This window comes from Mesoplodon mirus, assembly GCF_964341445.2.
Source record: "Mesoplodon mirus genome assembly, chromosome: 1".
Classification (NCBI taxonomy): Eukaryota; Metazoa; Chordata; class Mammalia; order Artiodactyla; family Ziphiidae; genus Mesoplodon; species Mesoplodon mirus.
This window is the reverse complement of record NC_138976.1, coordinates 73,490,625-73,516,165: the sequence shown is the minus strand read 5'-3', so window position 1 is coordinate 73,516,165 and position 25,541 is coordinate 73,490,625. Positions and strand designations below refer to the sequence as shown.

The 25,541-nt window shown below is 36.7% G+C and overlaps 1 protein-coding gene across 1 annotated transcript in view; it reads right to left on the bottom strand.

Moving 5' to 3' along the window:
- The window catches only part of PUM3 (pumilio RNA binding family member 3), a 39,158-nt gene that overhangs the window by 5,921 nt on the left and 7,696 nt on the right, over nt 1-25,541 (bottom strand). Inside the window, exons 4-16 of the mRNA XM_082626309.1 lie at nt 23,906-24,041; nt 23,258-23,333; nt 21,109-21,202; nt 20,781-20,847; nt 19,410-19,584; nt 18,326-18,429; nt 17,247-17,325; nt 14,956-15,054; nt 13,989-14,042; nt 10,474-10,554; nt 3,618-3,760; nt 2,716-2,938; nt 960-1,047 (exon numbers count right to left, since the gene is read on the bottom strand). Of these exons, the coding sequence (XP_082482435.1) occupies nt 960-1,047; nt 2,716-2,938; nt 3,618-3,760; nt 10,474-10,554; nt 13,989-14,042; nt 14,956-15,054; nt 17,247-17,325; nt 18,326-18,429; nt 19,410-19,584; nt 20,781-20,847; nt 21,109-21,202; nt 23,258-23,333; nt 23,906-24,041 (1,419 nt within the window). The remainder of the gene's footprint in view (nt 1-959; nt 1,048-2,715; nt 2,939-3,617; nt 3,761-10,473; nt 10,555-13,988; nt 14,043-14,955; nt 15,055-17,246; nt 17,326-18,325; nt 18,430-19,409; nt 19,585-20,780; nt 20,848-21,108; nt 21,203-23,257; nt 23,334-23,905; nt 24,042-25,541) is intronic.

Sequence of the window (25,541 nt, the reverse complement as noted above, 5' to 3'; positions counted from 1 at the left end):
CTTTTCTGACATAAACTCAGCTCAACTATGCTCCAACTTTTTAATAATAAAAAGATAATTCAATACATTATTTTTTCTTCAAAATTTATTACCAGAAGCTTCCTCTTTTATAAAAAATTTACAGTGAGAAATAGGCCCAAGTCTCTGTTCTTAGAGTGAGAAGTGACAGTTCTACTACTATACTGATTGCCTCACTAACCATTAGAACAGCAACTTGCCTCAAGACATAAATTCATGATCTGTCACTTTTTTCAGACACAGTAATAGAAAGCCCAAACTGTTTTAACTCAGTGGGAGAAAGCCTCTTTAGTGGCTAAAATACCAGATGGAGTTTGAATTTAGAAAGAGAAGGTCTGGTCAAAGACAGGACTGAGAGGGGAATGATACGCAAGTTTTCACTCATCAATAAATAAAAGATGCTGTCCTCCTCTTGAGAGCTGAGTTTCTACAGAGCAGCTGTAAGGTTTATGAAAAACCAGGAAGTGCCAAGGACTGGCTTGCTCTTTGGTCATATTATTTGAATGCCAAATAGGCACCAGTTCAAAATTCTCTGATGAGGATAATTTTCTTCTGCTTATCCTTTCCTCAAAACTAAAGATAAATATGCTTTTCAATTGGGATGACGATACTCACAAACTGGCCCTCCTACTCTGCCCTCACCATCCTCAAAGAATAAAATGGCATTTTAGAATGTTGGACAAGCCCGTTTTGAAGTCTGAAGTAGCAGAGGAGGGAAGAGAGAAAGGGAGGGAGGGTGGGAAAGGGAAAGAAAATGAAAGGATTCTAGGAGACAAATTTCCAGGGGGAAAAAGCATTATTTGCAACCACTAAATCATTTCTTACTCACAAACTCAACAGACTTTCATTTGAACTTAAATGGCCGGCATAAAGTTCAGGGATGCCAGACATGACTGAAATTCCACATCCAATACAAGAAAAGGTCAAGCTGCACAGCCTACCTTCTCGTCCACTTTCTTTCATCTTTTTATCTTGCTCTATTAACCACTTCAGAACTAGATGTCCTGCAGGATGTTCTGCAACGTGAAGCTGTGAGGGGTCAAGAACATATTAATTAAAAAGTTGTTTTCATCCACTCTATATCACCATATACGGATAAAGTCTCAGGTGAGTTGAAAGTCCCAAAAGGCTTAAGAGGTCTTTATCTACAATGACCGCTACACCTGGAGGGACCAGAGATCGACTCCAACCCTGACTGAAATGAAGATGCTTATTCAAGATAACATGGCCGCTGAGGCAGCTCCCATTCAGCTTCACGAGCTCCAGTTTGAACAGCTGTACCACCAGGCTCATCTTAAGATCATGCTAACCACTTTCCAGACTGTCATACGCATTTCTGAGGAGCAAAGACACCGATGGGACAGAACACGACAGCAGAAACATTACAACCTAATGCTGGATGATGTTTAAATCACCGTTGAAGGTGACGCCTGAGGAGCAAGCACTACCTGTTGAGCAGGCCGAGAAAGCATCTTTCAGCTTAACCTCACTCCTTTTCAAGGGCCATACCAACCGCTCGCACAGAGATCCCCTAGGATCTCTCCTTGTCCAGCACGGGAGACAACAGGGCCTGTGTCCTTACAGAGGAACTTTCACTACACATGCATCGTCCCAATTTGTTAACAGGATCTGCCCTGTGAGGGCAGGAGCCAGGGTGTCTCTAAGATCCACGGCCCATTTCTTTCCCCATCTCCTGTGTCAGAAAACAGTGGGCTCCCCATCCATGTGGGTCCATCAGGAGCTCACAACCCAGTGCGGGGCGAGGGCCTGGCAGGATCTGGCTTCTGCCTTCCTCTTCCCTTCGCTCACTGATTTCCAGCCCCCCGAGCCTCCTGTTCTCAAACACGCCGAGCTTCTTCCTTCCTCCAAGGCGGCCGCACGTGCTCTGCTCTCCGCCTAGAATCTTCTTTCTTCACTCAGCTACCAGGCCTTTGGGTCTCAGCTTCGCTTTCACTGCCTCAGGAAGCCCTCCTAAGACAGGTTGGCTCCCATTTGTATATAATCCCATAGAGCCTGGCGTTTTCCTTCACAGCACGTATCTCTATTCTACAATAAATAATCATTTGTGTGCATATTTATTTAAGTATTGTGTTTCCCCAAAGGGTATTCTCTTTTTCGGCGGGTGGGGGGGTGGGTGTTGACCACTGCCTAGCACATATCCAGTGCATGAACCAAGAAACTTAAGATACAAGGCAGAATAACACAAGGCCCAAATAACATAGGCAGGAGCTATCAGAAAGAGCAAAAACTTTCTGATTGAGAGGGAATTAAGGAAGACTTCACAGAGAAGGATTCTGAGGACCTGGAAGGATTAATAAGGCTTTCTACAGGAAGAGCACAGGAAAATGGAAACATAAGCAGCACTTGAGGTTGAGAAAAGAAGTACATACAAATGAAAGAAGTGCAAAAGTCCACAGCAAATTCAAAACAAAATTAAGAACACAGAATATGCTGGAAAGACAGCCTGGGTCAATCATGGACAGCATTAAGAGGACTTTGTTTTTACTCTGCAGTTATGTGGAGTCATCAGAAGACAGTGAGTGTTAACAGCAGTGTTTTGAATTCGCAATTTCCAAATGTACTGTGGGTATGAGGTGAGTTAATTATCACTAAAATTCTCTTTATAGCAATGTTCCCAGTGATTGGAGTTTTTGCAGCCACTGTGGCTTTCCCGCCTGTCTCATGATAGCACAGTACCTCTCCATCCTTGCCACCAGGATGCAGCTCTGCCGCTGCCAAGCTGGCAACGGCATTCATGGCAGGCTGCACATCTCCAATGGCAGCTCCCAGGATGTCAGCCACAAGCACACACGCAGACTTATCCAGCACCACCTCTTGGGCGTGTTCTTGCAGGTAGTTTAGCAAAGCTGGAGAAATGGATTCTAAGAGCTCTCGTTGGCGGATCTCTGTATCTTTCTTACTGTGGTAACATATTGAATGAAGAATTAAGGTAAGATAAACAGCAAAGGAAATATGGTGTTTTATTATCACAGAAATCTCTAAGGGCTTATAACAGTTTGTGCCACGCTCTGTTGTCTAATTTCTGTTGTGCATGTAGATAAGCAGTTTGAGGGCGGGATATCTGTCTTTCATCTGTGTGTCCCCAGGATCTGAACAGTGCCTGGCACAGAATGAGCACTCAATAAGTGAAGCCTGCCTTGTGTGATACAAAAAAAAAAAAAAAAAAAAAAAAAAAAAAATCCTGAACCAACCTCGAACCAAATAACGACAATAACAAAATATCTTACAACACATGTTTAGATTACTTTATGGATTCTGCTCCCCAGACTACTTGGTTAAGTGATACCAGTTGCTTTAAACATAAAGCAAAACACACACCCGAGCGCCTACTATGTGCTGGGCCTCAGAGGCGTTCTTTTGGCATGATGCTTTCATTTCCTTTTCAGGATAAAAACTTTAAGAATCTGCCAAAACTACAGACTTAAAAATGGAATTCACCTTTGGAGTTTTAGAGAGGGAGGGACCATGAGAGGTGTACACATGTGAGTAGATTTATGGAAGCACATGCCACTCAAAATGAATGAACAATCAGAGCAGAGGAATAAAGGACCCAAGCCCTTTATTCTACTGTCCCTCACCTGTGTGCATTACCGTCTCCTTTCTGCAGAACTTCAATGATCTCTCTTACCGTGTGTGCAGGATCTCTGGGGCTTAGTAAATACAACAGGACCTTCCTTCCATATTTGTCATTTACTATGTTAGGCAAGGAATTAATAATTTCCTGTAAAATTATAGAAACAAAAAGTGAATCTATATGCTTAAAATAAACTATGATTGGAATCTGAATGGTAAAGAAGGATACATAACTTTCCCCCAACGTACTTAATGAAAAAATGTACAGCTAGCTCTGAAGTCGTCTCATTAAAGCACAAAGAAATTTACACTCGGAATACAGAACTGCCTCTCTACTGGGACTAGCATTATTGAACAATCCATTTATATTTAACCGACCAAGCTCAAGGACTTAAAAAATTTATGTCTAAAGGAGTTATCTCATTCATTGTAACCAATATTTCTTAGGCCACTATTACTAGGGACATTGCTTGCTGGGGCCACTGAGCAGATACAGTTAATTTGCAGCTGCACTTAAATGGAGCAGCAGCACGGATGACGACCATTCTTATTAGAATTTCCCTAATGAGATGTATGTGAAAGGAGATAAAGAAACTCTGTTAAATAGAACAAGTGGATAAAGGCTTTTAAAGTTAGGTTACTTACTCATGGCAAATGAAGGCTGTTTAAGTATCACGTCAAAAACAGAAAGAGGGGGGAGGGGAATAAATGCAGAAAGACTCCATGGAGCAGTTACAAATAATTGCATTCTCTTACATCTCCGATCAACAAGAACAGTAACCTCCTTTTCTAGTTGTTTGATTAAGGAACAAAGGCAATGTCATCCCCACCCCAACTGAGCTCCTGTGTAGATTTGGCGATATTTGCAAAGACAGAAAAGTCACTGTTTAAAAACTCGTTTATTCTACGTATGCAACAGAAAAATCATTGGTCTTTCCCTAACATTCCTATTTCTTATAACAAACTTAATATTCAAAGCCATGTGTGACTGAACACCAGAGATTCTTCAGAACTGGCTGGGGCCACAGAAAGAATTCAGTCCAACCACCCAGCTTTACAGATGAGGGGCCCAGAAAGGGGAGAGGTGACCTGCAGGAGGACGTGAGAGTGGCAGTGCTAGGGTTCTCACTAGTTCTGCTCCTCTGACTTCAACTCTAGTCTCTTTCAAAGAAAACATACACCCCATTCTTAAGGAAAGGAATTCTCCAGGAGATGATATACTCAGAGCTGCTATTCTCTTGAGTGCCTACTGATTACAACGAGATTAGTAATTTCAGTGCAGGAAAAAATAAAAAAAACAAGCTAGAAAATAGGTGCAACAGATCTAACCACCTGAAAACGAATATAACTTTTAACCACTCAGAAAAAATGACTTAAAATTTCAGTACTAAAGGGGAAAACAGAAAAAAAATGTACATCACTTCATGGAGATGGGAGCTCTTTTGCAATTTCAAGGTAAACATGTCCCAAAGTAGACTCACATATGCATTTTTGAAAAAGAGGCATTTAGTGCCACAAATATGGACTACTTTTCGTGTGGCTTTATTTAAGGTTTAACCAACTCATAAAAGAAGATAAATGCTTTAATCAGTTTAAAGAGGAGACTGAGAATGATACATAGCTTAGGCCAATTTGTACAATCATTAAAAAAACCTCCACAACTTTGCTGTCCTTAAAAAACCCTCTGGGGTATTATACCTTTAAAACCCTTGCTTTAAAAAAAAAAAAAAAAGGGAGGCGGGGAGTAGGCAGTGAAGAACTATAAATGGCTGCTATTTATTTTTAATTAACTTTTTTTTTCTTGGCCTAGGAGGAAAAGGAGTGGCATGAAGCCGGCAATGTAGTCTTCAATGTACTTGATCTTCTCTGTGGGTTCTACATACACTTAAGGACTAGTGCATCTTATCTGGCTTGGGCAGAAATGGTTTCACCTTAACACAAGATGCATATAAAATCCATGCAAAAATACTACTCAAGGACTAAGTGCCCAAATTCACTGAACTTTTACTACCTTTCAGTCTGTAATTAAGGAATTTAGAACCTACACTTATGTTGGTCTAAGATTCTTAAACGAGTGCAATGTTTATAAACTAACAATCATATGAAACTAAAAAATGTTTACTTAAAAATGTGGTATCATTTAATTCTCCCCCAACTCCCCCTTATTCCTGGTTTCCTACCATCAAAAACATTCATCTTGGAAAAAATAAAACAGTATGAGTGATGCTGTTTTATGGAGTACTAATTCATTTCTCTTTAACCTGGGTCACACACAGAGGAGAGAAATTTCTAGATGATCACCTGGAGAACACTGAGTGTCAAAACACGTAGAGATAGAGTAGAGGCAGCTACAGAGCAGTTGATTTGTGCTGAATTTGGTCTTTGGGTTCAAGCTGTGTAGCCTTTGGAAAATCCTTTAACCTCTCTATACATCAATTCCCTTATCTGCAAAAGGAAACGATACACCTGCCCCACCTGTGGGCCACTACCAGAAGCAAATCAGAAAATTCACTCTGTAAACTGGAAACTGCTATAAAGTAATTATCTTCATGTGGAAAACACCCATCAATATACAGCATCTTTAAGTATGGAGGTTAAATAAAGCTGATGGGAGTCATGAGTTTGGCATCCTCAAAAGAGAAAGAGCCCCAACGATGAAGGTTCAAATGTAAAGGTTTTCAATTCACTTTCCCTCTTACTTAGAGAAGATCACAAGAAGGACCACTGTTGTAATATCTTCCCCTTACGCTTTACTCTAACGCAGGTATGTAAACAGAAGAAAAGTGCAGGAAGAACAAAAGATCTCCCTTGTGAAAATGTGTGGCCATTCTGACCTTGTGTTGGACCCTTGTCAGATTCTTTGGCATTCTTGTTTTGCCAACCCTCTTTTAAAAGGGAAAAGGAAAGGTCAAAATGAAAGGTGCACACTGGAAGTAAGGTTAGAGCACATATGCATTTTCAGTGGAAGAAAGAAATGCAAAATGCAACATACATTACTGAGCACCATGCCCATCCACGGTGCATGTTCCTCTATGGAAGGCTGTGTGTGAACAAAAAGAAACACAGGCTGACCTTAACCTAAGAGCTAAAATCTAGCAGAAGAGGCAAGAGGAACTCTTTAAAAGTTAAAAATAAAAATAAGACATTTAAATAATGGATAAAAACAGAAGTGTAAAAAGAAGGTTAGATCACTGGCAGTGACTGCAGCCTCTTGAGTGTTTTGTTTTAAAAAATGCGGTGACTTTACACAAAACTCCAACTTTTTGGCTGCACTCAAAAAATTGGGATGAGGTTATTAAACGTACAGAGTTTTGGTTTTGCAAGATGAAAAAGTTCTGGAGATTGGTTGTACAACAATGTGACTACACTTAACACCACTTAACTATATACTTAAAAATGGCTAAGATGGTAAATTTTATCACAATTAAAAAAGAAAAATAAATTGGAAGATCTATCACCATGGGGCTCACACTCCCAGAAGCTAGAGCCAAGGGTGGCTACCGCCTTGGACAGGGCATGTGCATTCTAGTTCCCCCCGCCCCTCCCAACCTGGCCCGCCTCACTCATTTACCTGCCTGGTCAATGAATGTTTCTGAGTTTGTAAGCCCTGGGTCAGATCACAATTAACTGCTAAATGAACAGACGGCAAAGACAAAAATTATAAGAGTTGAGAGAATGGGGAGAGCAGGTCTGGCTGAGAGATCAGAGAACATTATCTGGAGATTGAATTGGAGCCTGGTCTTAAAGAGAAAAGGAGTGTTTGTAAGGCTATGATTTCAACCTGACATTTCAGGAAATCCAGTTACTCTGAATAGAATGCTTAGCAACACTAAGTTTTCTTGGCTATTTTTAAAAGCACTGCATAATGCAACAGGTTTTGTAGTGGCTGCGTGGGAAACACAGACACATGACTCTATATAACATATGGGCAGCTTATCTGGCAACCCACAGTTCTGCTAAGTAAATGCCTTTGAGAAATGAGGAGACATACAAGAAGGCTTACAGAATTATTTGGAATAGCAAAAAATAATATGAATGTTTAAAGTTACAAATACTGTAAACAACCTAAATGTCCATCAACAGAAAAAATGGAAAAATCAACTGTGGTATATTCATAGAGTAGAAAACTATTTGGCATTGAAAAATGAATGGTTTAGAACAGTGGTGGGTAAACCATGGCCTGTAGGTCAAATCTAATCAGCAGCCTGTTTTTGTACATCCTGTGAGCTAAGAATATATATATATATATATTTTTACATTTTAAAGTGTTGCTAAACAAAAAACAAACAAGAATATGCGACAGAGACCATACACGACTCACAAACCCTAAAATAATTACTATCTGACCCTTTATTAAAAAAGCTTCCTGACTCCTGATGATGACTCACAAACATAATGCCAAAAGGAAAAAGCAAGTTGCAGGAGAAAACACACATCACTTATATAGAATTTGTAAACATGCAAAATAATGCCATAAACATCTACATATAGCAAAAGGATAAGGGAATGCATGCAAATAATAAGCACCAATCCATCACAGCAGGGGCGGGGGTACAAGGATATGCAAAAAAAAAAAAAAAAAAGTACACAAAGGGCTTGAACTTCAACTGTATTTGGCAAGTTTTACTTCTTCATGCCCGATCAGGTGGGAGGCTGGGTGTTCACTGTTATTATTCTTTATATCTTCTGTATAGCATCTTAAAGATACTACACTTTAAAGTATGTATCAATATTCACTCTCAAAGAGCAAATGGCCAGTGCACTTACTTCCTTTTTAGAGGATCACTGCTGTCAAAGCAGTTGCATCATACCAACAATTCCAGGGTCGGATTTTATAAGTATGTTTATTTTAGAAAGTAAAGTAAAGTAAGTGGGAAACAGTGTGTATCCATTTTGAAAGGTGAGGGCTCAACTGACCAGGCTGTGATTTCAACGTGACATTTGCAGGAGTCTGGTTACCCTGAACAGAATGTTTTGCAACACTAAGCTTTCTTGGGTATTTTTAACAAGCACTGCATACTGCAACAGGTTTTGTGGTGGATGGCGGGGAAAACGCAAGAGCAATTAGCATTCCATAATTTTATCACTGGCTACGTAGTTTAATGATACACAAAACCCGTTGAGCATTTGTCAGCTGGAGGCAAGACATCAGCAAATGAGGCCACTTTCAGGGAAAGCTGCCCTAAGTATGAGAAAGTCACTAGGAATGTGGGTTAAACAGTTGTGCTTATCAAACTGATAAGCACAAAGAATTAAAACTGTTTCAACAGCGACTTTAAGTGGCATAAATCTTTGGAAAAAATTAATCTAGCAGACAATTGTGGCAAATCCTGAAGGAAGTTTGATTTCTCTTAAAATCCATTTGGAACAGTTATGCAAATTTTAGTTGTCATGAAAATATTAAACAAAAGCAAGCTTTCAATAGCCCAGCCTGTTTCCATTTTCATGAAACAACTTTATTCACTGGCTAATCTATGGCCTCACATTTCTGTCACTGGAATGAAAAACAATCATTATTGATTGGAGTCAAAAGGGTAATAAAGTCACAAGGAACATGTCAAAATACTCAGTCTGTAACATCAAAGTGCTGCCAACTTGTTTCTTCCCACAATCCTATCCCAAAGAAAGTCATCACAATCTTAAAACAGTCAAGGGGAAAGCTGGAAAATGACAGCAAGGGCATGAGAAATTCACACACTGGGACCTACAGCTGGCATCTGAGAAAACAAATCTCCTATCCCTTCACTAGTTGGGACACTTTTCCTCATCAGCCAGCTCTAACTGGTCCAGATAGGCCACAAAGAGGCCACAGCACCACCACAGGCCAACAGGTGAATTCTCTTTCTGAACATCCATATGCTTCTCCCTGCCGATGGTGTGGAAGTCGCTTTTGTCACTAAGATTTCTGCAAGGGCCCCATCCATGTGTACCAACTTTCAAATGAATAATCTGTCTCTATACAGATTGTGTGCTTTTTAAAACATTTCCAGGTTCGGTCCCTGCTACCAGTGTTGAAATTTCTCACGCCTTCCCCCGAAACCTCTATCATACACCTAACACAACGTGCATGCTAGAAATAAAGGAAGGAAAAATAGAAGAGGATCACAGAATCTCAGGTCAGAAAAGGGGCAGTCATTGCAGAATGAAGAAAATTATTTCATAATGTAGTTTTTACTTGGGTGTAGTTTTTGTAAGAGAACAGCTCAGTTTTTCTGAAGGCAAATTTAGGGTTAAGTAAACCGCATTCAATTATTACCACTTTATGGTCATTATACTGGGCTAAAAAACGGAATGAAAAAAGGAAACTAGTATTCTAATTTTAGTTAAAAATTGTAATCTAACTCTACACCAGCTTTCATGAAATCTCTAAGAAGCCATCACAACTGAGTGAACTTCATCAGTTTTTCTTCTCCAGTTCAAGTCAGGACAGATGTATTGATAAGCTATGCAGAGGTAGTTTCTCCAAAGGTCATGGATAGCTTCTGCCTGGGTGGACAGGAGTTCTTGAATAACTGAAGAATTACTATGAAAATAAATTTCCGATCAAATCTAAACACTGCATCGCTAATTTTTCTTTTAGTATGTTACATGGTCTAAACAGTCACATTACCCTAATTTAAGCAGTCTTTTACATATTTAAAGCAACATTAATTAGTAATAATCAAGTAACAGGATTATGGTTTGTACGGGAATAAAGCAACCCCCTCAAAACAGGCTTAAGGCAACTAAAAAATAAGAAATACTGGCAGAAAGTATTTACACATTTCAAAGTCTTTACACATCTACGTGTGAAATCAAACTTACACACTCACAAATGATGTATCAGTTTAACTTAAAGTCAAGACTACGTGAATTACTTACTGATATGATTATCTGCTTCACAAGCTTAGTATCATCAATACAGTCAAACGCCGCCAATAAAACCAAGTGGGAGTACTGGCCCTGTAGGAATTGAAAGCCAGTAAAGGTTAAAAAAATACACAGATTCTCCCTTTTCTTCCACCTAAGGAGTTACGTTAAAAGGTTATCACCCTGACTACGTATCCAGCATAATATAAATGAGATGGATAAAAGTCATTCAAAGAAATGTGCTCTTGTATCAGGACCTAGTTAATTATATTCTAGGTTGAGTAAGAAAAAGACAAACAGGTAAGCACATTCTTCAATATTAAATAGCTGAGACGCATTTTTTTAAACTAATCAGAATATAACCTCTCAAAAATAGGTATCCTGTTAATGAATAGCTACTTGAAAATTAAACTCAAAGAAAATTACAGTGACAAGTGGGAAAAAAAAAAACTAAGAGTACTGCAATCATAAAAAAGAAAATATATAAACTCAGATATAATTATATATACAAAATATACATAATACACATACACAGAAAATCCTGGAAGAAAAAACACTGTCACCACTGGGTTGAAGGATTACAAATAATTTTTCATTTTCTTTGGTATATTGTACAATTTCTTTAAAATAATCCTATATAATTAAAATAGAAACACTAAAAAAAAAAAGAACTAGAAGAATATATTTATATACTGAATATGAGAATAAGATAAAAACAATTGCTTTCAAAAAGTAGAGCAGCATGAGATCATACAAATATACATTAGGACTTTCACAATCATTACTATTGAAATAACAGAAATTTTTCCATGATGCTGATATTGTTCCAAGATTTAAGGAACTTCTGCTTTATGTTAAAAAAAAAAAAAGTTTTCAAAGCTTGTGGCATATTCCTTTTAAGTATCCCAGATGATGATATAAATCTTTTTTTTACTTTAAGAGGGATTTGACTTTTGCTACCAGCCAACACTCATTCAGAGCCAGATCCGATGAATATGGCAGGAATAACATCTCAACTAGAAACAAACTGGAGAAAAACAACAAAGGTCTAACATCTTTACTATATATAAGACCAACAATCAACTAAAAATGGGCTAAGAACATGAAGAATCAGTTCACAAAGAGAAGTACAAATGGCTTTAAGCATATGAAATAATGCTCATTAATTAAGGACTATAATTAAAACAATGAAATACTATATCCCACCTGTCCTATACACAAAAGTGAAAGCCCTTGATAATATACTAATTTGGCAAAGGTTTGGGGAAGAGCAGGCACACTTTTATGTTGCTGATGAGAATGTAAAGTGGTTCAACCTCTTTAAGGGCAACTGACAACAACACTACAAATTTAAAATGCATGTACTTTCTGATCCAGCAATTGTAGTTCTAGGGAGGTATCTTACAGACATACTTCCACATACGAACAAAGGATATGCCCTGGAGAATTATTTGAAATAAAAAACTAGAAACTAATGTGTTCGATAGTAGAGACTTGTTAAATGAACTATGGAAGTCATATAATAAAATATCATAAAGTCATTAACGAGAGAGAGGTAGATAGATGAATATATATTGACATAAAATGACCCCTGAGATGAATTAAATGAAGGAAACAAAGTAGAGAATGTTGTGCATATAGTACACAACCACGGGTTTCTGGTTTTTTAAGTCCCACACATGGAAGCATACCCAACCGTAAAATATCTCTGGGTGAATACAGAAGGTGGAACAGAATTTAACTGAGAAATAGACAATTCTACAATTATACTTGGAAGTTTGAACACACTGCCCCAGCAACTGATAGAACTAGACAATGATAGATAAAATCAGTAAAAACATCCATGATCTGAAAACACTACAAACCATTTTGATCTAACTGACATTTATAGAGGACTACACCCACATACTCTTTTCAAGACATTAACATAGACCACACATTGGTCCATAAAATGTCATTATAAATTTCAAAAGACTGAAATAATACAGAGTATATCAAGAAATCCCTAATATTTGGAAATTAAATACTTCCAAATAACCCACAGACCAAATCCATGGGTTGTATTAGTTTGTCTCACCCCTTTAGAAGCAACTCCTTGAGATAAAAAAAGACACTGAATTGTTAATTTGCTAAACTTCACAATACCTTGTGGGGATGAGGTTCTCCAAAAAAATTTACTGTTGATGTAACCAAATTGTAAAATTAAAACAATCTAATTTTATTACAAAAGAGTGTCTTTTAGTATTAATACCTTTCAGAACTTTTTTTTTCCGATGTCATTTTATTTTTATTTTATATTGAACTATAGTTGATTTACAATGTTGTATTAGTTTCAGGTGTATAGCAAAGTGATTCAGTCATACATATACATATATCCATCTTTTTTTCAGAATCTCTTCCCATCTAGATTATTACAGAATATTAAGTAGAGTTCCCCGTGCTATACAGTAGGTCCTTGTTGATTATCCACTCTATATAGTAGTGTGTATATGTTAATCCCAAATCCTAGTTTATCCCTCCCTTCCACCTAATAGAACTTTCTATTAACATTCTATTTTTACTCATTTCTGATTTAAAATATTCAAACTTAACATGTTATACAAAAAGATTTACTTAATGATGAAATATGAATCATAAAATTTTCTCATACTCTGAAAACTCCTCACTAGAGAGCCTCTTATTTCATTTTGTTACAGCCAAGTTAGCTGCCTTCTACGTGGTTTTATACTAACTCTCTTCCTAGTCTTGAATCCTACAGAAGACAACAGATACGTATACAATCACAGAGCACCAGTTTATCTGAATTTGAATTAGCATTTACTGTATCAAGTATTCACTAGATGCCAGTAGTTCTTATTGGATTTTTCAGAGGGAAAAGTTGTTGATATCACTAATTTTAGTTCACCTGTAAATTAGAAGCTATAAAACATAATATATAAAATAGTTCAAAAATTGAAAACTAATGCTTACTACTACATATATTTTAGAATTATTATGGAAAACTATTTAGTATTTAAATACACAGAAATACTATTTTTTGAGGCAACTAATCCTTCAGAAAAAACTTTTTATATCCTCCAATTTCATTCGAAAAGCTGTTATAGCATCTCCAAAAGATTCCAAAGAATTATAAAACTTAACTAAAATTTTCTTTGACCACATTACAAATTTAATCTAAGAAAAGAAAAGAGACAAGTTTCACTTTCTGTTATGTTTTGGTGGTAATGAAAATTGGTAACAAGTTTCTTAAGTGCAATTTACCTAGAGACTAAATATCAGCTCTTCAAAACTAATAAAAATGGAAAATTGCCACAGTACAATGTTAAATGAAAAAATGAGAAATTCATTTTGTGTAAATTTAATAATATATAAAAAGACATGCATATGCATAAAAATAGATTATAACAAAATGAAACAATAAGTAATTTTCTTGGTAATTTTCTGAACTTTTCAAATTTCCTATAATAGATATAAATACATTTTATTGTTAAAAATAGTTAAAAGAAATATGTAGTTTTTATACTTACATTAGCCACCTTTTCAACATAAGTCTTCATTGTTTTCACAATCACTTTCCTGTCCTTAAAAAAGAAAAATTGTCTCAATGAACTTATAGCTACAGGTTTAGTTACAGATTAGCTATAGATTAAGGTATTTCATAGTTAAAAATTTTATATATTAAACTTTCATTGGAGTGGCATACTTTTCATTAGTGAAAATAGTTATTCAACCAGAACCAAAAAATGCAATACACTATAAGAAGTCCTCTCAGAGCTATTATAATCTTAGACTTCTATGTGACAATCCATTGAGACATAAATATGGAACCATAAAATTATTAGTTGCAAGGCAAACCTAGTGAAACTACCTCCTTTTATAGTAAGAACTGAGGTCCCTCTTCCAATGTCTGAACTGTCTTCAAATGCATAAAAGTCTAGCATACAGATGGTATTCAATACATTACTTGTTGAGGAGAAATTAAATTTGTATTAAAAAGTGGACGAAAGAAAAAAATTGGACAAAATACAACTGTCTTTTAAAGGCAGAATTATACCAATCAAGGAAATATGGATCATTTCTGTTAAGCTTCTATAATTAATACAGATTATTACCTTTTCCCTCAAAGTACTTAAGAACCATGGGAGCAAATGCACAGCTGCTCATTTTCTTCTCTTTCCTCTCCCTCTCCCACAAGATCATTAAATGAGGAATCGAAGAGGCTGACAGGTACCAAAACTTTTATAAACTTAAGCCTAACATAAATAGTGTGTTTACTTGCTTGACACACCCCTCCCCATACAAGATAACCCAAGGTTTTCAAACTTTAAGAAGACTCCAGTGGAGAAGAAACAAAAGGCTCAAAGGGGAGCCAGCTTCTGTGAGGCCTTGAGGCACAACTTTGCAAAGATAATATTGTTGTGCTCAAGAGGGCAAAACCCCAAGGAGACCGAAAAAGTCTAAGGAAAGGCAAGTCAAGCCCTGACTGACGCTTACCTTGGGCGTGCCGTGCCACAGGCAGTGCATGGCCACTCTGGCGCCATCGTGTGTGTGCGCCAGGTATACCACTGCTTCTCGGATGGCTTCAATCACTTCCTGGGGAATAAATGCACTTCAGGGCATTGGTTTACTATTTCTTTTTACTTTCTCACAACCTGTCTACTAAGGAGCAGTTATGCACAGAGAATGAAAGGCAGAAAGTATAGGTAGCAAACAATTTAATGTTTAATTTTGTGGACAGGCGTACATCCATACAACCGCTTCCTGGAAACATTCTTTTCCATCAAGAGCAGTAAGTACTGCTGGCAGGCAATTTCTATTAAAATCCCTGAGTTTTACCAACGTCTGTTCAAAAAAGTATGTATACGGTTGACCCCGAGTGCACTTTGAACCAGGCGGGTCCACTTACACGTGGATTTTTTTCAGTAAATATGTACTATAGCATTACACCATCTGAAGGTGGGTAAAATCCGCAATCAGAACTGCTGATGGGGAGGGCTGATTATAGGCGGATTTTCCACTGAGGGGGACGGGAGTGTTGGCATCCAACCCCCCGTGTTGTTGTAGGGTCAACTGTATATGTATAGTATATTCTAAAGGACTTCTGAAGAAAAAAAAAAATCTAAGAGTTGGCTGTGGGAAGAAGGGAGTTTTTAATAAAAAAGCCAGATAAAATAAATAAAATGTTCTTCCCTAAAAGAGTCATGTATATAACAAGCAGAAAACCAAAACACTAATTTTGTCTGAAAAAGTTTTTCTTTTTTAATTTATCACTGGATTACTTCTGGAAATCATATTAATAATTCACCATAAAGACACTTAAATAACATTTCTCTAAGAAATATTTATCCCTACATTAACATTTAGACTAGGCCTTCACTAGGCCTTTACTCAATGACCTTTAAGTAAAAACCCAATCATTAATTTATTACAAGGTAATTTTAGCTTATTTTTAATCTTTATTCCTTATTTTCAATGTATATAATTTCATAATTATATTTGGAAGTCTAGCATATAGGACATAAGTGAGTTCTGCCAGCTAACAGCTGCGGGGCCAGTTTAGTCCATTCCCAATTTCAAAATTTATATTAAATAAATACAAAGTCTCCTGCCAGGAAGGAGAAAAGTGGCCTATTTTTATCAATAAGGAACAGCAATTTCACCCTTAACTATCTCACAATCCTTTTCCAGGATAAATCTGAAGAACATAGCTTTCAGCTTACATACCTGAACTTATGAATCTCTGCAAAGCTATCCAGTTGGGGAGTTAAACATATATTCCAATTATGCTTCTTTTACCTCCAAAAGTTTTTTTTTTTTTTAAAGTCTCTCTATTGAAAATGCCCCCGGGGCCACAAAAACCTGTCTGATTATTTTATATTCACACTAAGTTCCCAATGATTTTTTGCTATTACTAAAACACATTCAACATTAAAAAGATAAAGACTTTCTGCTACAGAATATATTCAAATGATTATCTTCTCAGTTCTGAAAATAAAGTCCTGCCTCAGTAAATCCGGAACTGTGAGATACTGTGCTGTGCCAGAACAAGAGAGAAATCCCCTAAAGAGAATCAGCAGCTGCTGTGGTCACTGAACCACATGCTTAGGCAGGTGGCTACTCTTGGAAAACTATTTTGCATGTCAATTTTGAGAGGGTCACAATTCCTATGAATGTTTAATCTGGCATATTTGTTAAAAAGACGTGAGTCTCGTTACTTGGTTATCGCTTACTATTAGAATGAGAACAAATGGATGATGGGTTCACAGTATGATGAGGCAAGCAAAATTCAGGGGACTAAATGAATTCTCATCTATATTCCCATCACTGACTTGAAGGGCACTGCAATTTACCTTCACTCTCATGTAAGGTCCAGTTTTTCAATGGTTCACTTAGTTTTACCTAAGTGTCCTCCTGTAACCTTTTAACACCGATATAATTTTTTTTTTTGTATCAATACAGGTGAATTTTGAACTCCCTGAATGCTGAATATTCCTCCATGTTAGTTAATTTTCTGATTAGGTTAAGCTAGAGGATGCTCTCTGGATTATAATTAAAATATAAAAATTCAATGAAATTGATAAAATTATGGTCAATTCTACTGTCTTTCTGGCAAAAATCTAAATGGAATTAGTAGACTTCTTCAAAGGGAGTTTAGCGCATTATCTTTTCTAAATAAGGAAACAATTCTTTAAAATTTTCAAAAGCCAATATACATCAAAGCAGTATTCCACATTTTTTACACAGTTCTACATGTTTCAGTTTAAAACCTAAAACCAAGAACTTACTGATCTCAGCTTTGGGGGTGCATAGGTAAAAAAGTCCAAGAATACTTTATGTACCAGTGAGTGCTTAATCACAGCTTCTCTGAAAACAGAAAAAAAGAAGAAAAAGAAAGTCAGAAATGGCACCACAATAATACAGAGATAGGTAACCTCGGTCGCCCTAAAATAATCAAAACAAGTGAAATGGTTTTAGCAAATGTCATTTGTCATAAAATAAATCATATCTTTAGCAATCCTAAGACTAAAAAAAAAAAAACTTTTAGACCTATTAAAATATATATAGGTCTTGCTTGCCATCTACAACCAAGACCAGAGTACAAGTTTCTAGTATCTAATCAGCAAATATGAAATTATCATTCAAAATACACTCGACTTTCTTAAATAAGGATATCTATATTCTTTTACACAACAATGGACGTGTGATTAGAAATCCACATGTAGACTATTTTTTAATGGCTATTTTCTTTCTGTCAAGCCTCCTTTATAATGTGTCAGTTTCACAAAATCCTTTTAGCAGTTAAATCCTAAATAGATCAAAACAGTATCAGCAATCGCAAAACACCGAATTGATCCAAGCCTCCTATGTGACACTTGGTGAATTCAGGTGTACAGTGGAGACTAATGATCAGGCACCAAAGACTTTAAGTCCACATCGAGTATCCATGTAGACAGCAAAAACATGTTGTTTTTAATGGCAAAGCACTGTTCTGAGCACTTTTGAAATATTAGCCCATTTAATCTTCATAAAACTCTATGAAATATACACTATTATTATCGTAATTTTACAGATATGGAAACTGAGGCACAGAGAAGTTAAGTTGCCCAAGGTCACACAGTTATTAACTGAGAGAGGCACCACGATTCACACCCAGGAAGTCTGGTCCCAGGCGTAATGCCCTAACCACTCCACTGTGGTACAAATTCCAAGAAGGCCAAATGCATGGGCTTTTAAGTCTCACAATCCAATTTAAATAACAGACTATAATTGGGAAACTATCCACCTTTTCTCTGTAAAGGCTATGTAAAACTTTCCTCCTTCAAATGCCATTTGTTAAGAAAAAAAACAAAAACAGCTTCCTTACTTTTGGGCCATTGGAGTTAGAATCTGTTTCATTTCATCCATGATAAGCTCTAGTTTTTCTGGCTGTACCTCTAATACTTTGTCCAGAGTTGGGTGATCTGCTGACTGCAACAGAAGAAAAATCAAACCCCTCTAAATTTAATCAAGTTTCTTCAACTTCAGAACAAAGAAAATCAATTATTGTCATTTCACATAAACTTACATTTTTAGATTTGCCATATTTACATAACAAAAGCCCCGCTGTAGAGACACTCACAGGGTAATTCTTGATTATCTAATTCTCATTCTATACACCCACCATCGTACTTCCAGAGCCAAGCTAAATAACCAACCAGCCAGTTCATACTTGCCAAGCACCTAGCATGTGCCTAATCATAAGGTCAAGTAGTCAGTTAACAAATTCTTGCCACCATGTTTTGTAATTAGCTGGATATTCCTATAGCGACTGTGACAAAGGAAACAGAGCACAAAGTACAACCCAGGAGCTGAAACTGACTAGCAGAAGGAACCCAGGAATCCATCCATCTCCCTTGAGGTAAATATGTGTATTTGTGTCCTGAAGTCTGAAGTGGATCCTTTAACTGTCCTAGTCCCATTACTAGCCTTGTACTAAGTCCAAGGTTGGGTCTCTTTACTCTGCTTCCTCTCTGCATATGACCCGGGGAAGGGTAATCCACAAACATGAGGAAACATGGGAGAAGGCAGCAACAGGGAGCTCGATGCCCTTCAACCAGAGCTGGCTAGGGGGTGTTTACAGAGCTTCACTATTAAGAATCTTCTTCCTTGGTCTATCTGATTGTAGAAACAGAAGTACCAAAGCATTACACACAGTACTTGGGAAGGAGTAACAAAAGTAGTTTTAATTTATAGGGGATTTAAAGATTGTGCTCTGGGAGAAAGAAATGTAAGTATGATCACTTGCTTATTACACCCGAGACAAAATAATCCAAGAGGATAAAGGCTATGAGGTAGTCTCTTAAAGGAACCACCAAAGTAAAAATACATTCTGAAAACAGGGCATTGGAAGGTAAGGAACAGCACACAGGGAAAGTAAAATCTCTAGGAAACATGTCTTGAACTGTCACCTTGTAGAGCTGAAATGTGTTCCCATAGAGCTCTTCTGTCAGCATGGTCCTCTGCTCCAAGATGGCTTTATCATTGTAGGCGTACTCCACGATGGCGGACGCTTCCGCGTGCCGCAGCATCTTCCTCACGTGACCTTTAAAGCTTCTCATTATCTCTGCAATCTGTGCTTTGCTCCTAAACCCGGCGTGACCATGGGAAAAGAGAAGTGATAGAAGGAGAAAGCTGGGTGGCAACAAAACATAACACACTTCTTCTGAGACCAGCTCATCATTGTGTGTGGAGGTGGCTAACACAGAGAAACGCTACGAGAAGGAAAATCAAATTGCCTTGTATTTCTACCTTGTATTCCTTTCTTTTCTTTTTCTGTTTTTTTTTCTTTTTTTGGCCGCGCTGCACGGCTTGCAGGATCTTAGTTCCCCAGCCAGGGATGGAGCCTGGGCCCTCAGCAATGAAACTGTGGAGTCCTAACCACTGGACCGCCAGGGAATTCCCTCTACCTTGCATTTCTAAGTGACTCGGGGGCCAGCCTGCCTAGGTTTGAAAAGACCTAGGGTCTTACCAGCTGAAAGACCCTGGGCAAGGTATTTCACCGCTCTGTGCCTCAGCTTCTTTAAGTCACAGAATAGAAAGAATAAGGTTGATGTGAGGATAAATGAGTTAAGATGCACTGAGAACTGTAACCAGCAAGTGCTAGTAAGTGCTCAATAAATGTCAGTTCCCATTAGTAAATTGTTCAGCTTAAAAAAAGTGGGGTAGAAGGAGAAAAGGAGAAGGTAAAAGTCAAACATGCAGGACAATATGAATAAAACATATTCCAGGATTCTCTTTTAAAACAGGACTTAATCACAAATATTTCTATTCTATCCTAAAATAATCAAGCAGCCAGTAATTCTAGTCAGGAATACAGTTTTTGAAAATTTGTCAGCTGTACTTTTTTGTTGTTGGTTAGCATATTTTGGCCCATTATTATACTTGAGACAGCAAGACAAGTATCAATTCCACCTAGTTTAGGAAATCCTCCCATCTCGACATTTCCTAACCCACTAACCCTGCTTCTGAGCCTACTCACCTGCCCCTCCCATCACTCCATCTTCTAAATAACTGGTGACTAATTTGAAGTTCATTATAACCATTTCTGCTCTTCCAGGGCTTCAAGATATACCCGTAAGAACAGTGAAGACAATACCATCATTTTACATTAATTTTAATAACATTAATTTTTTAAGACCACACTCCTTGCAAACATCACAAGCATCTGCTTAAGCCTCCTATTATGGTAACAGACTTTTAAGCAACATGTATTTGCACACAATAGGTATCCACACCTTTAAAAAACTAATAAAAAATATTTTATAAATAGAACAACTCACCCATACATGAGAAACTTCTTAACAATATTTCTGGAATATTTAGCTTTACTTAATTCAACCAAATCTCCTGAAAAACAAAATACATTACATTAATGATAACCTCATTTCAGTCCTCCAGAAACAAGGGAAGAACTAACTGCACAGTCTTGGGAACACAAACGAATAACTCCCTATTTGTCCCAGGCAAAAAAAACAAATAAACAGAAAAGGTCCTGCAGAGGACACACTGCTATCCCTCAACAGAATTCTTTTCCAGGACAGTGTTGGGTATTTCAAGAGAAAACAAGCGACTTCTTACAAACAATTACGAAATATATATAAGAAATACCTCGCAGTTCTTCAAAAGCCTGCTTCCTCTGCTCTTCGTTGCCATACTGAATGTAACACTGGATCACACGAGTTGAATCATGTGCAAATGCAATCTGTAGGAAAACATTTGGGGCCTTTAGACGAATTCTCCCTGAAAATATATGTTTCTATCATATTATTTATGTTGTATTGCTGCCTCTTTTACAATTCCTTGTGAGGAAAAAAAAGTAGGGTCTTCATGGCTAATCAAACCTAGGTTACTTGGGAGTAGAAATTCTTGTTTAATTGTTCAGAATGGCATTCTTTGGTTTTGCTGGCTACCGTACAGCATTGACACAGGAATGCATTTAAGTATTCTGCAAGATTCTATCATTATAATTCAAACCAAACCTGTCTAATGATTATACACACTACATTTTTCATTTCTCTGATAGTTACTTTCCCTAAAAGAGGAATTTTTCAATGCAAAAATTCTATTATTCTATGATTTTTAAAAAAATATAAATGATCTAAGAATGTTTGGCTTTGGCAACCAAAGTATTGCTACATAAATAATTATACCTAATTATTATAATAATCTAGATACACATTGGCAATTACATTATGAGCTAATCACTCCATTTCTCACATTTTCATTATAATCCCTGAACATACATCCAGTTATATTCCTAGAATTTCAAATCTGACTCTCCAACCCAAGCCCCCTCACAACTATTGGATGGATTAGATCCTCACTGAAGGACTTGCTGATCAATTTTCTAAAGCAATAACCGCAGATAATCAGCCATGCACTATTATTTTTTATATGCTACAGTCTACTTTAATAGTGCTTATTACTCGTTGCTGAGTCTGTCTTTAAATTTTTAAATTCTAACAAGTCAGAAGGTGAAGGTATACCTTCATCAAAGTCATGGATTTCCGAAGAATTTCCTTAAGGGAGATTTACATAGACATTTTTGATAAAACTTTAAAAATAATTTTTAAAAAGAAATAAGGCTGTTTTGTGCATATGTTGATTACGTACTATGTAACCAATATATGTGCTTAAGTATATTTTTCTCATTTAAACTCAAAGCAACCTTAAAAGTGGGTTGTTGTTATTAGCACTTTATAGATTAAAGTAAGTTTATGAGAAGTTAAGGAATTTGCTATCCTTGTGACCCTGGGGATGAAACTTAACTTCTCTGAGCCCAGATGTATCAAACGTTTAATAGGGATGATGACTAAGTTAAAGGATACAAAGTATGCACTGGTTAGCATAATTCCTAGCACACAGTAAATAATCAATAAATAGGCTGTTATTGTCTAAAGGCACACATATTTTATATAGCAGAGTGGGTATGTGAATACCAGACTAACCCCTAAGTCCATGGGCATGCAGTAATAACCTAAGGGTAACTGGGAAAGGATCTTGAGTGTAAAGTATTTATAAATTGAGTACAACAGGCTACTGCTAGAGATGAGGAGGAGTTCCAACCTAAAAAGACCTTGCTGGCTTTAAGAAAGCAGCAGCTGGGAACTCACTATTTTAAGACAGTCCTTCAAACTGCAATACAGCATCTAGTTAGACCCACGTACATGGTTCAGCAAAGGCTGCCCCTCAAGGGTCTCCAAAGATACCAAGTCTGTTGGCTTACAAGTGAATATCACTAAGTATTTATCCAAATACACAAGAATCAATAGACGTTTACTATAAAACAGTATTAAACAGCAACAACGAAAATCAATTCAGAAGTCCCAAATCTATTATATTTTAAAGATCTTTGCATGATGCTTGTAAACGCAGGAAGAAAGTAATCATGTGTTTGCATCACACATACAAAATAGCCAGCAATTTAGAACATACAAAAGTATAGAGTTCACAGCAAGACATTCTAACGAACACTGTTGAACTAATAAATTTCTCGAGACAACTTTAAGAGAACATTGATTTATTTTCAGTAAATTATTTTAAAATGAACAGCCAAATACTTGATAGCCTTTTTATAATTTCCCGGCAGTAAGGTCTCTCACTATTAAATTTTTTAATCAGTATTATAAAAGGTATTTGAAATGTGAGGCCAAATACATTAAAAACAGAAACAATTTCACCTGCCACAATGGTCAACTACCCTTTACTGTGAGTCAATTTCAATTGTTAAAATTGCAACTGAGTATGCCCTACTTACAGTTTTAATTTTCCCTTGAATCAACTTCTGCAAATCACTCATCAACTTCACTCTTTTTTCTTTGTCACAATCTTTTCTATAAAAGAGGCAGGAAACATAGCCTAAGTAAAGATACTATTTTAAACACACAAAAATAAAAACCATACCAGTGTATGTTCACCCAATTCAGTATGATTTTCTCTTCGAAGAGAGCAAACTGGACATTAAAATTACTATTCCAGAGCAGCCAGAGAAAAGTAATTTTCTCAAAGGCAGAAACTCATCTCACAAGGTATAATTTTACGCATCAATCTAAATCTTAACAGCCAGAACTTCAAAAGTAAAGAAAATAATAAAACAAGTCCAAGACACCAAGTACTGAAAAGAACTGTCCTTCATTTTCTCAGAAATTTCTCAGGAAGGACGTCAAATCCATTTTAACTCTCATTCATTTTCATAAGCAGCTCTGACACCATCCGAATGATTCCACACATTTCTGCAACGGGCAGACATCCAAACACTGATGCCTCTACTGGAGTATTATGAGTACTCCCTAAATAACCCAAGCGCTATGTCATTTATCTTAGGACATTTCACTATTTACTAGGTACACTGTTACTCCTCCATCATCTCAAAGGGCCTAATAAAGATGCCATTAAGTAGCATTACCTTCTTAAGATCTCCCAGATCTGCTTCGCCCGAACAACCACGTCGTAGTTGGTTTTATCACTGAGTTGCCTGCTCTGCTTCAGTTCTTTTTTCTTCTTCTTGAACTCATCCCATTTGGGTTTCTTGGCTGCTGTGTCTAGTCATTACAGAAATTATTTTCAATTACATTTAACATTCTCAGTGCCATACACAAGGACAAATTAGGTACCTATGGCAATCACTAATCAAGATCAATATTCATTGAGGAAACTAGAAGGGGGAAAACATCATTCCCTACCAAGTTATACTTTATTTCATTTTCTGAGCAGTTTACACATTTTAAATTTGGTTGACACCAACTGTTCATTTATTCAACGGCTATTTATTGAATCTTAACAGGATACCCATTAAGAAAAAAAAAGGAAACTAAACAGATTATAAAAGCAATTTAAAAAGTTTAAGCATCTTTCTCAATTGTAAAATAAAATTTTACTCTAGAACATTAAGATCATTGGACTTTAGGTATAATCAGTTCTCAATGAAAACAAAAATTAGTCCAAATTAACACAGGAAAAACAATATTCAAAAATTCACTCTTCTGAGTGCTGTTATGTATTACGTGATTTAATTCTTACAACAACCCTGTGAGGTGGGTACTATTATTATCCCTTTCTTGTCAGGGAAACAAAGGCACCAAGCAGGTAAGTTCCTTGTCCAAGGTCACGTTAACTCCTAAGTGGCAGTCAGGATTCAAACCCAGACATGGCTCTAAAACTTTATTATCTGCTGTCTCTTACTCATGACAATGCACAATCAAAATTCCTCAGTTCTCTACAATTAGGGTCATGCTATAAAAGTCGAGTATCTTTCTATTGGTTATTTTTGGTCTTCACAATCTAAATAACTTACTAGTTGAATGAAAAAAACCAAAGAGGCCAAACAAAAAAAAACTTAATAAAATGGGTATTATTTACATGAGTACCCTGCAAAGAACCCTTAGGAGAATAAGTTATTTCTAGATATCTCCCCTTCTCTGATTAGAAATACACTCAAAAAACAAAATTCTCCTATAATCTCAAAACCTAGGGATTAACATTTTATTTCCTTCTTGTCTTTTCCCCTACACGTTTTATATTAATTTCCTTATTGTCTTTACTTAAACATTATTATGTTGTAAGCATTCTTCCATGAAACTAAATATTCCTCAAGAATATAATTTTTAATGGCATTCAATATACTACAGTGTACTTAGTTACTCCCCTTTCTGCTCACTTGCTTATTCCCAGCCTGGTAATAGAGGATTACAGGCAACAGAAGGCATATTCACCATTAATATTAGGGCATCACGTACTATGCAGCAGAGGATAATAACCAATCCAGAGTTCATTGAATTCTACAAATATCTGGGCACCCTTGACATATGCCATGCTGGGTTGCAGCAGATACAACCAATTCTGGGGATGTCTAGTATCCAATCCCCCTCAGTTGCTGGTATAAAACTGAGAAAATAAAATCAAAGTTCCATTTTGAGATGCTGGGAACTTATCTCCTATAGCAAAAGGAACCAGAGCTCCACTATAATAAGATGAGGATGTGTGTGCACTTAAAATCCAGGTGTCAAGAACTCCAGTGTGGAAAGAAAGATTTAGGACCTAAT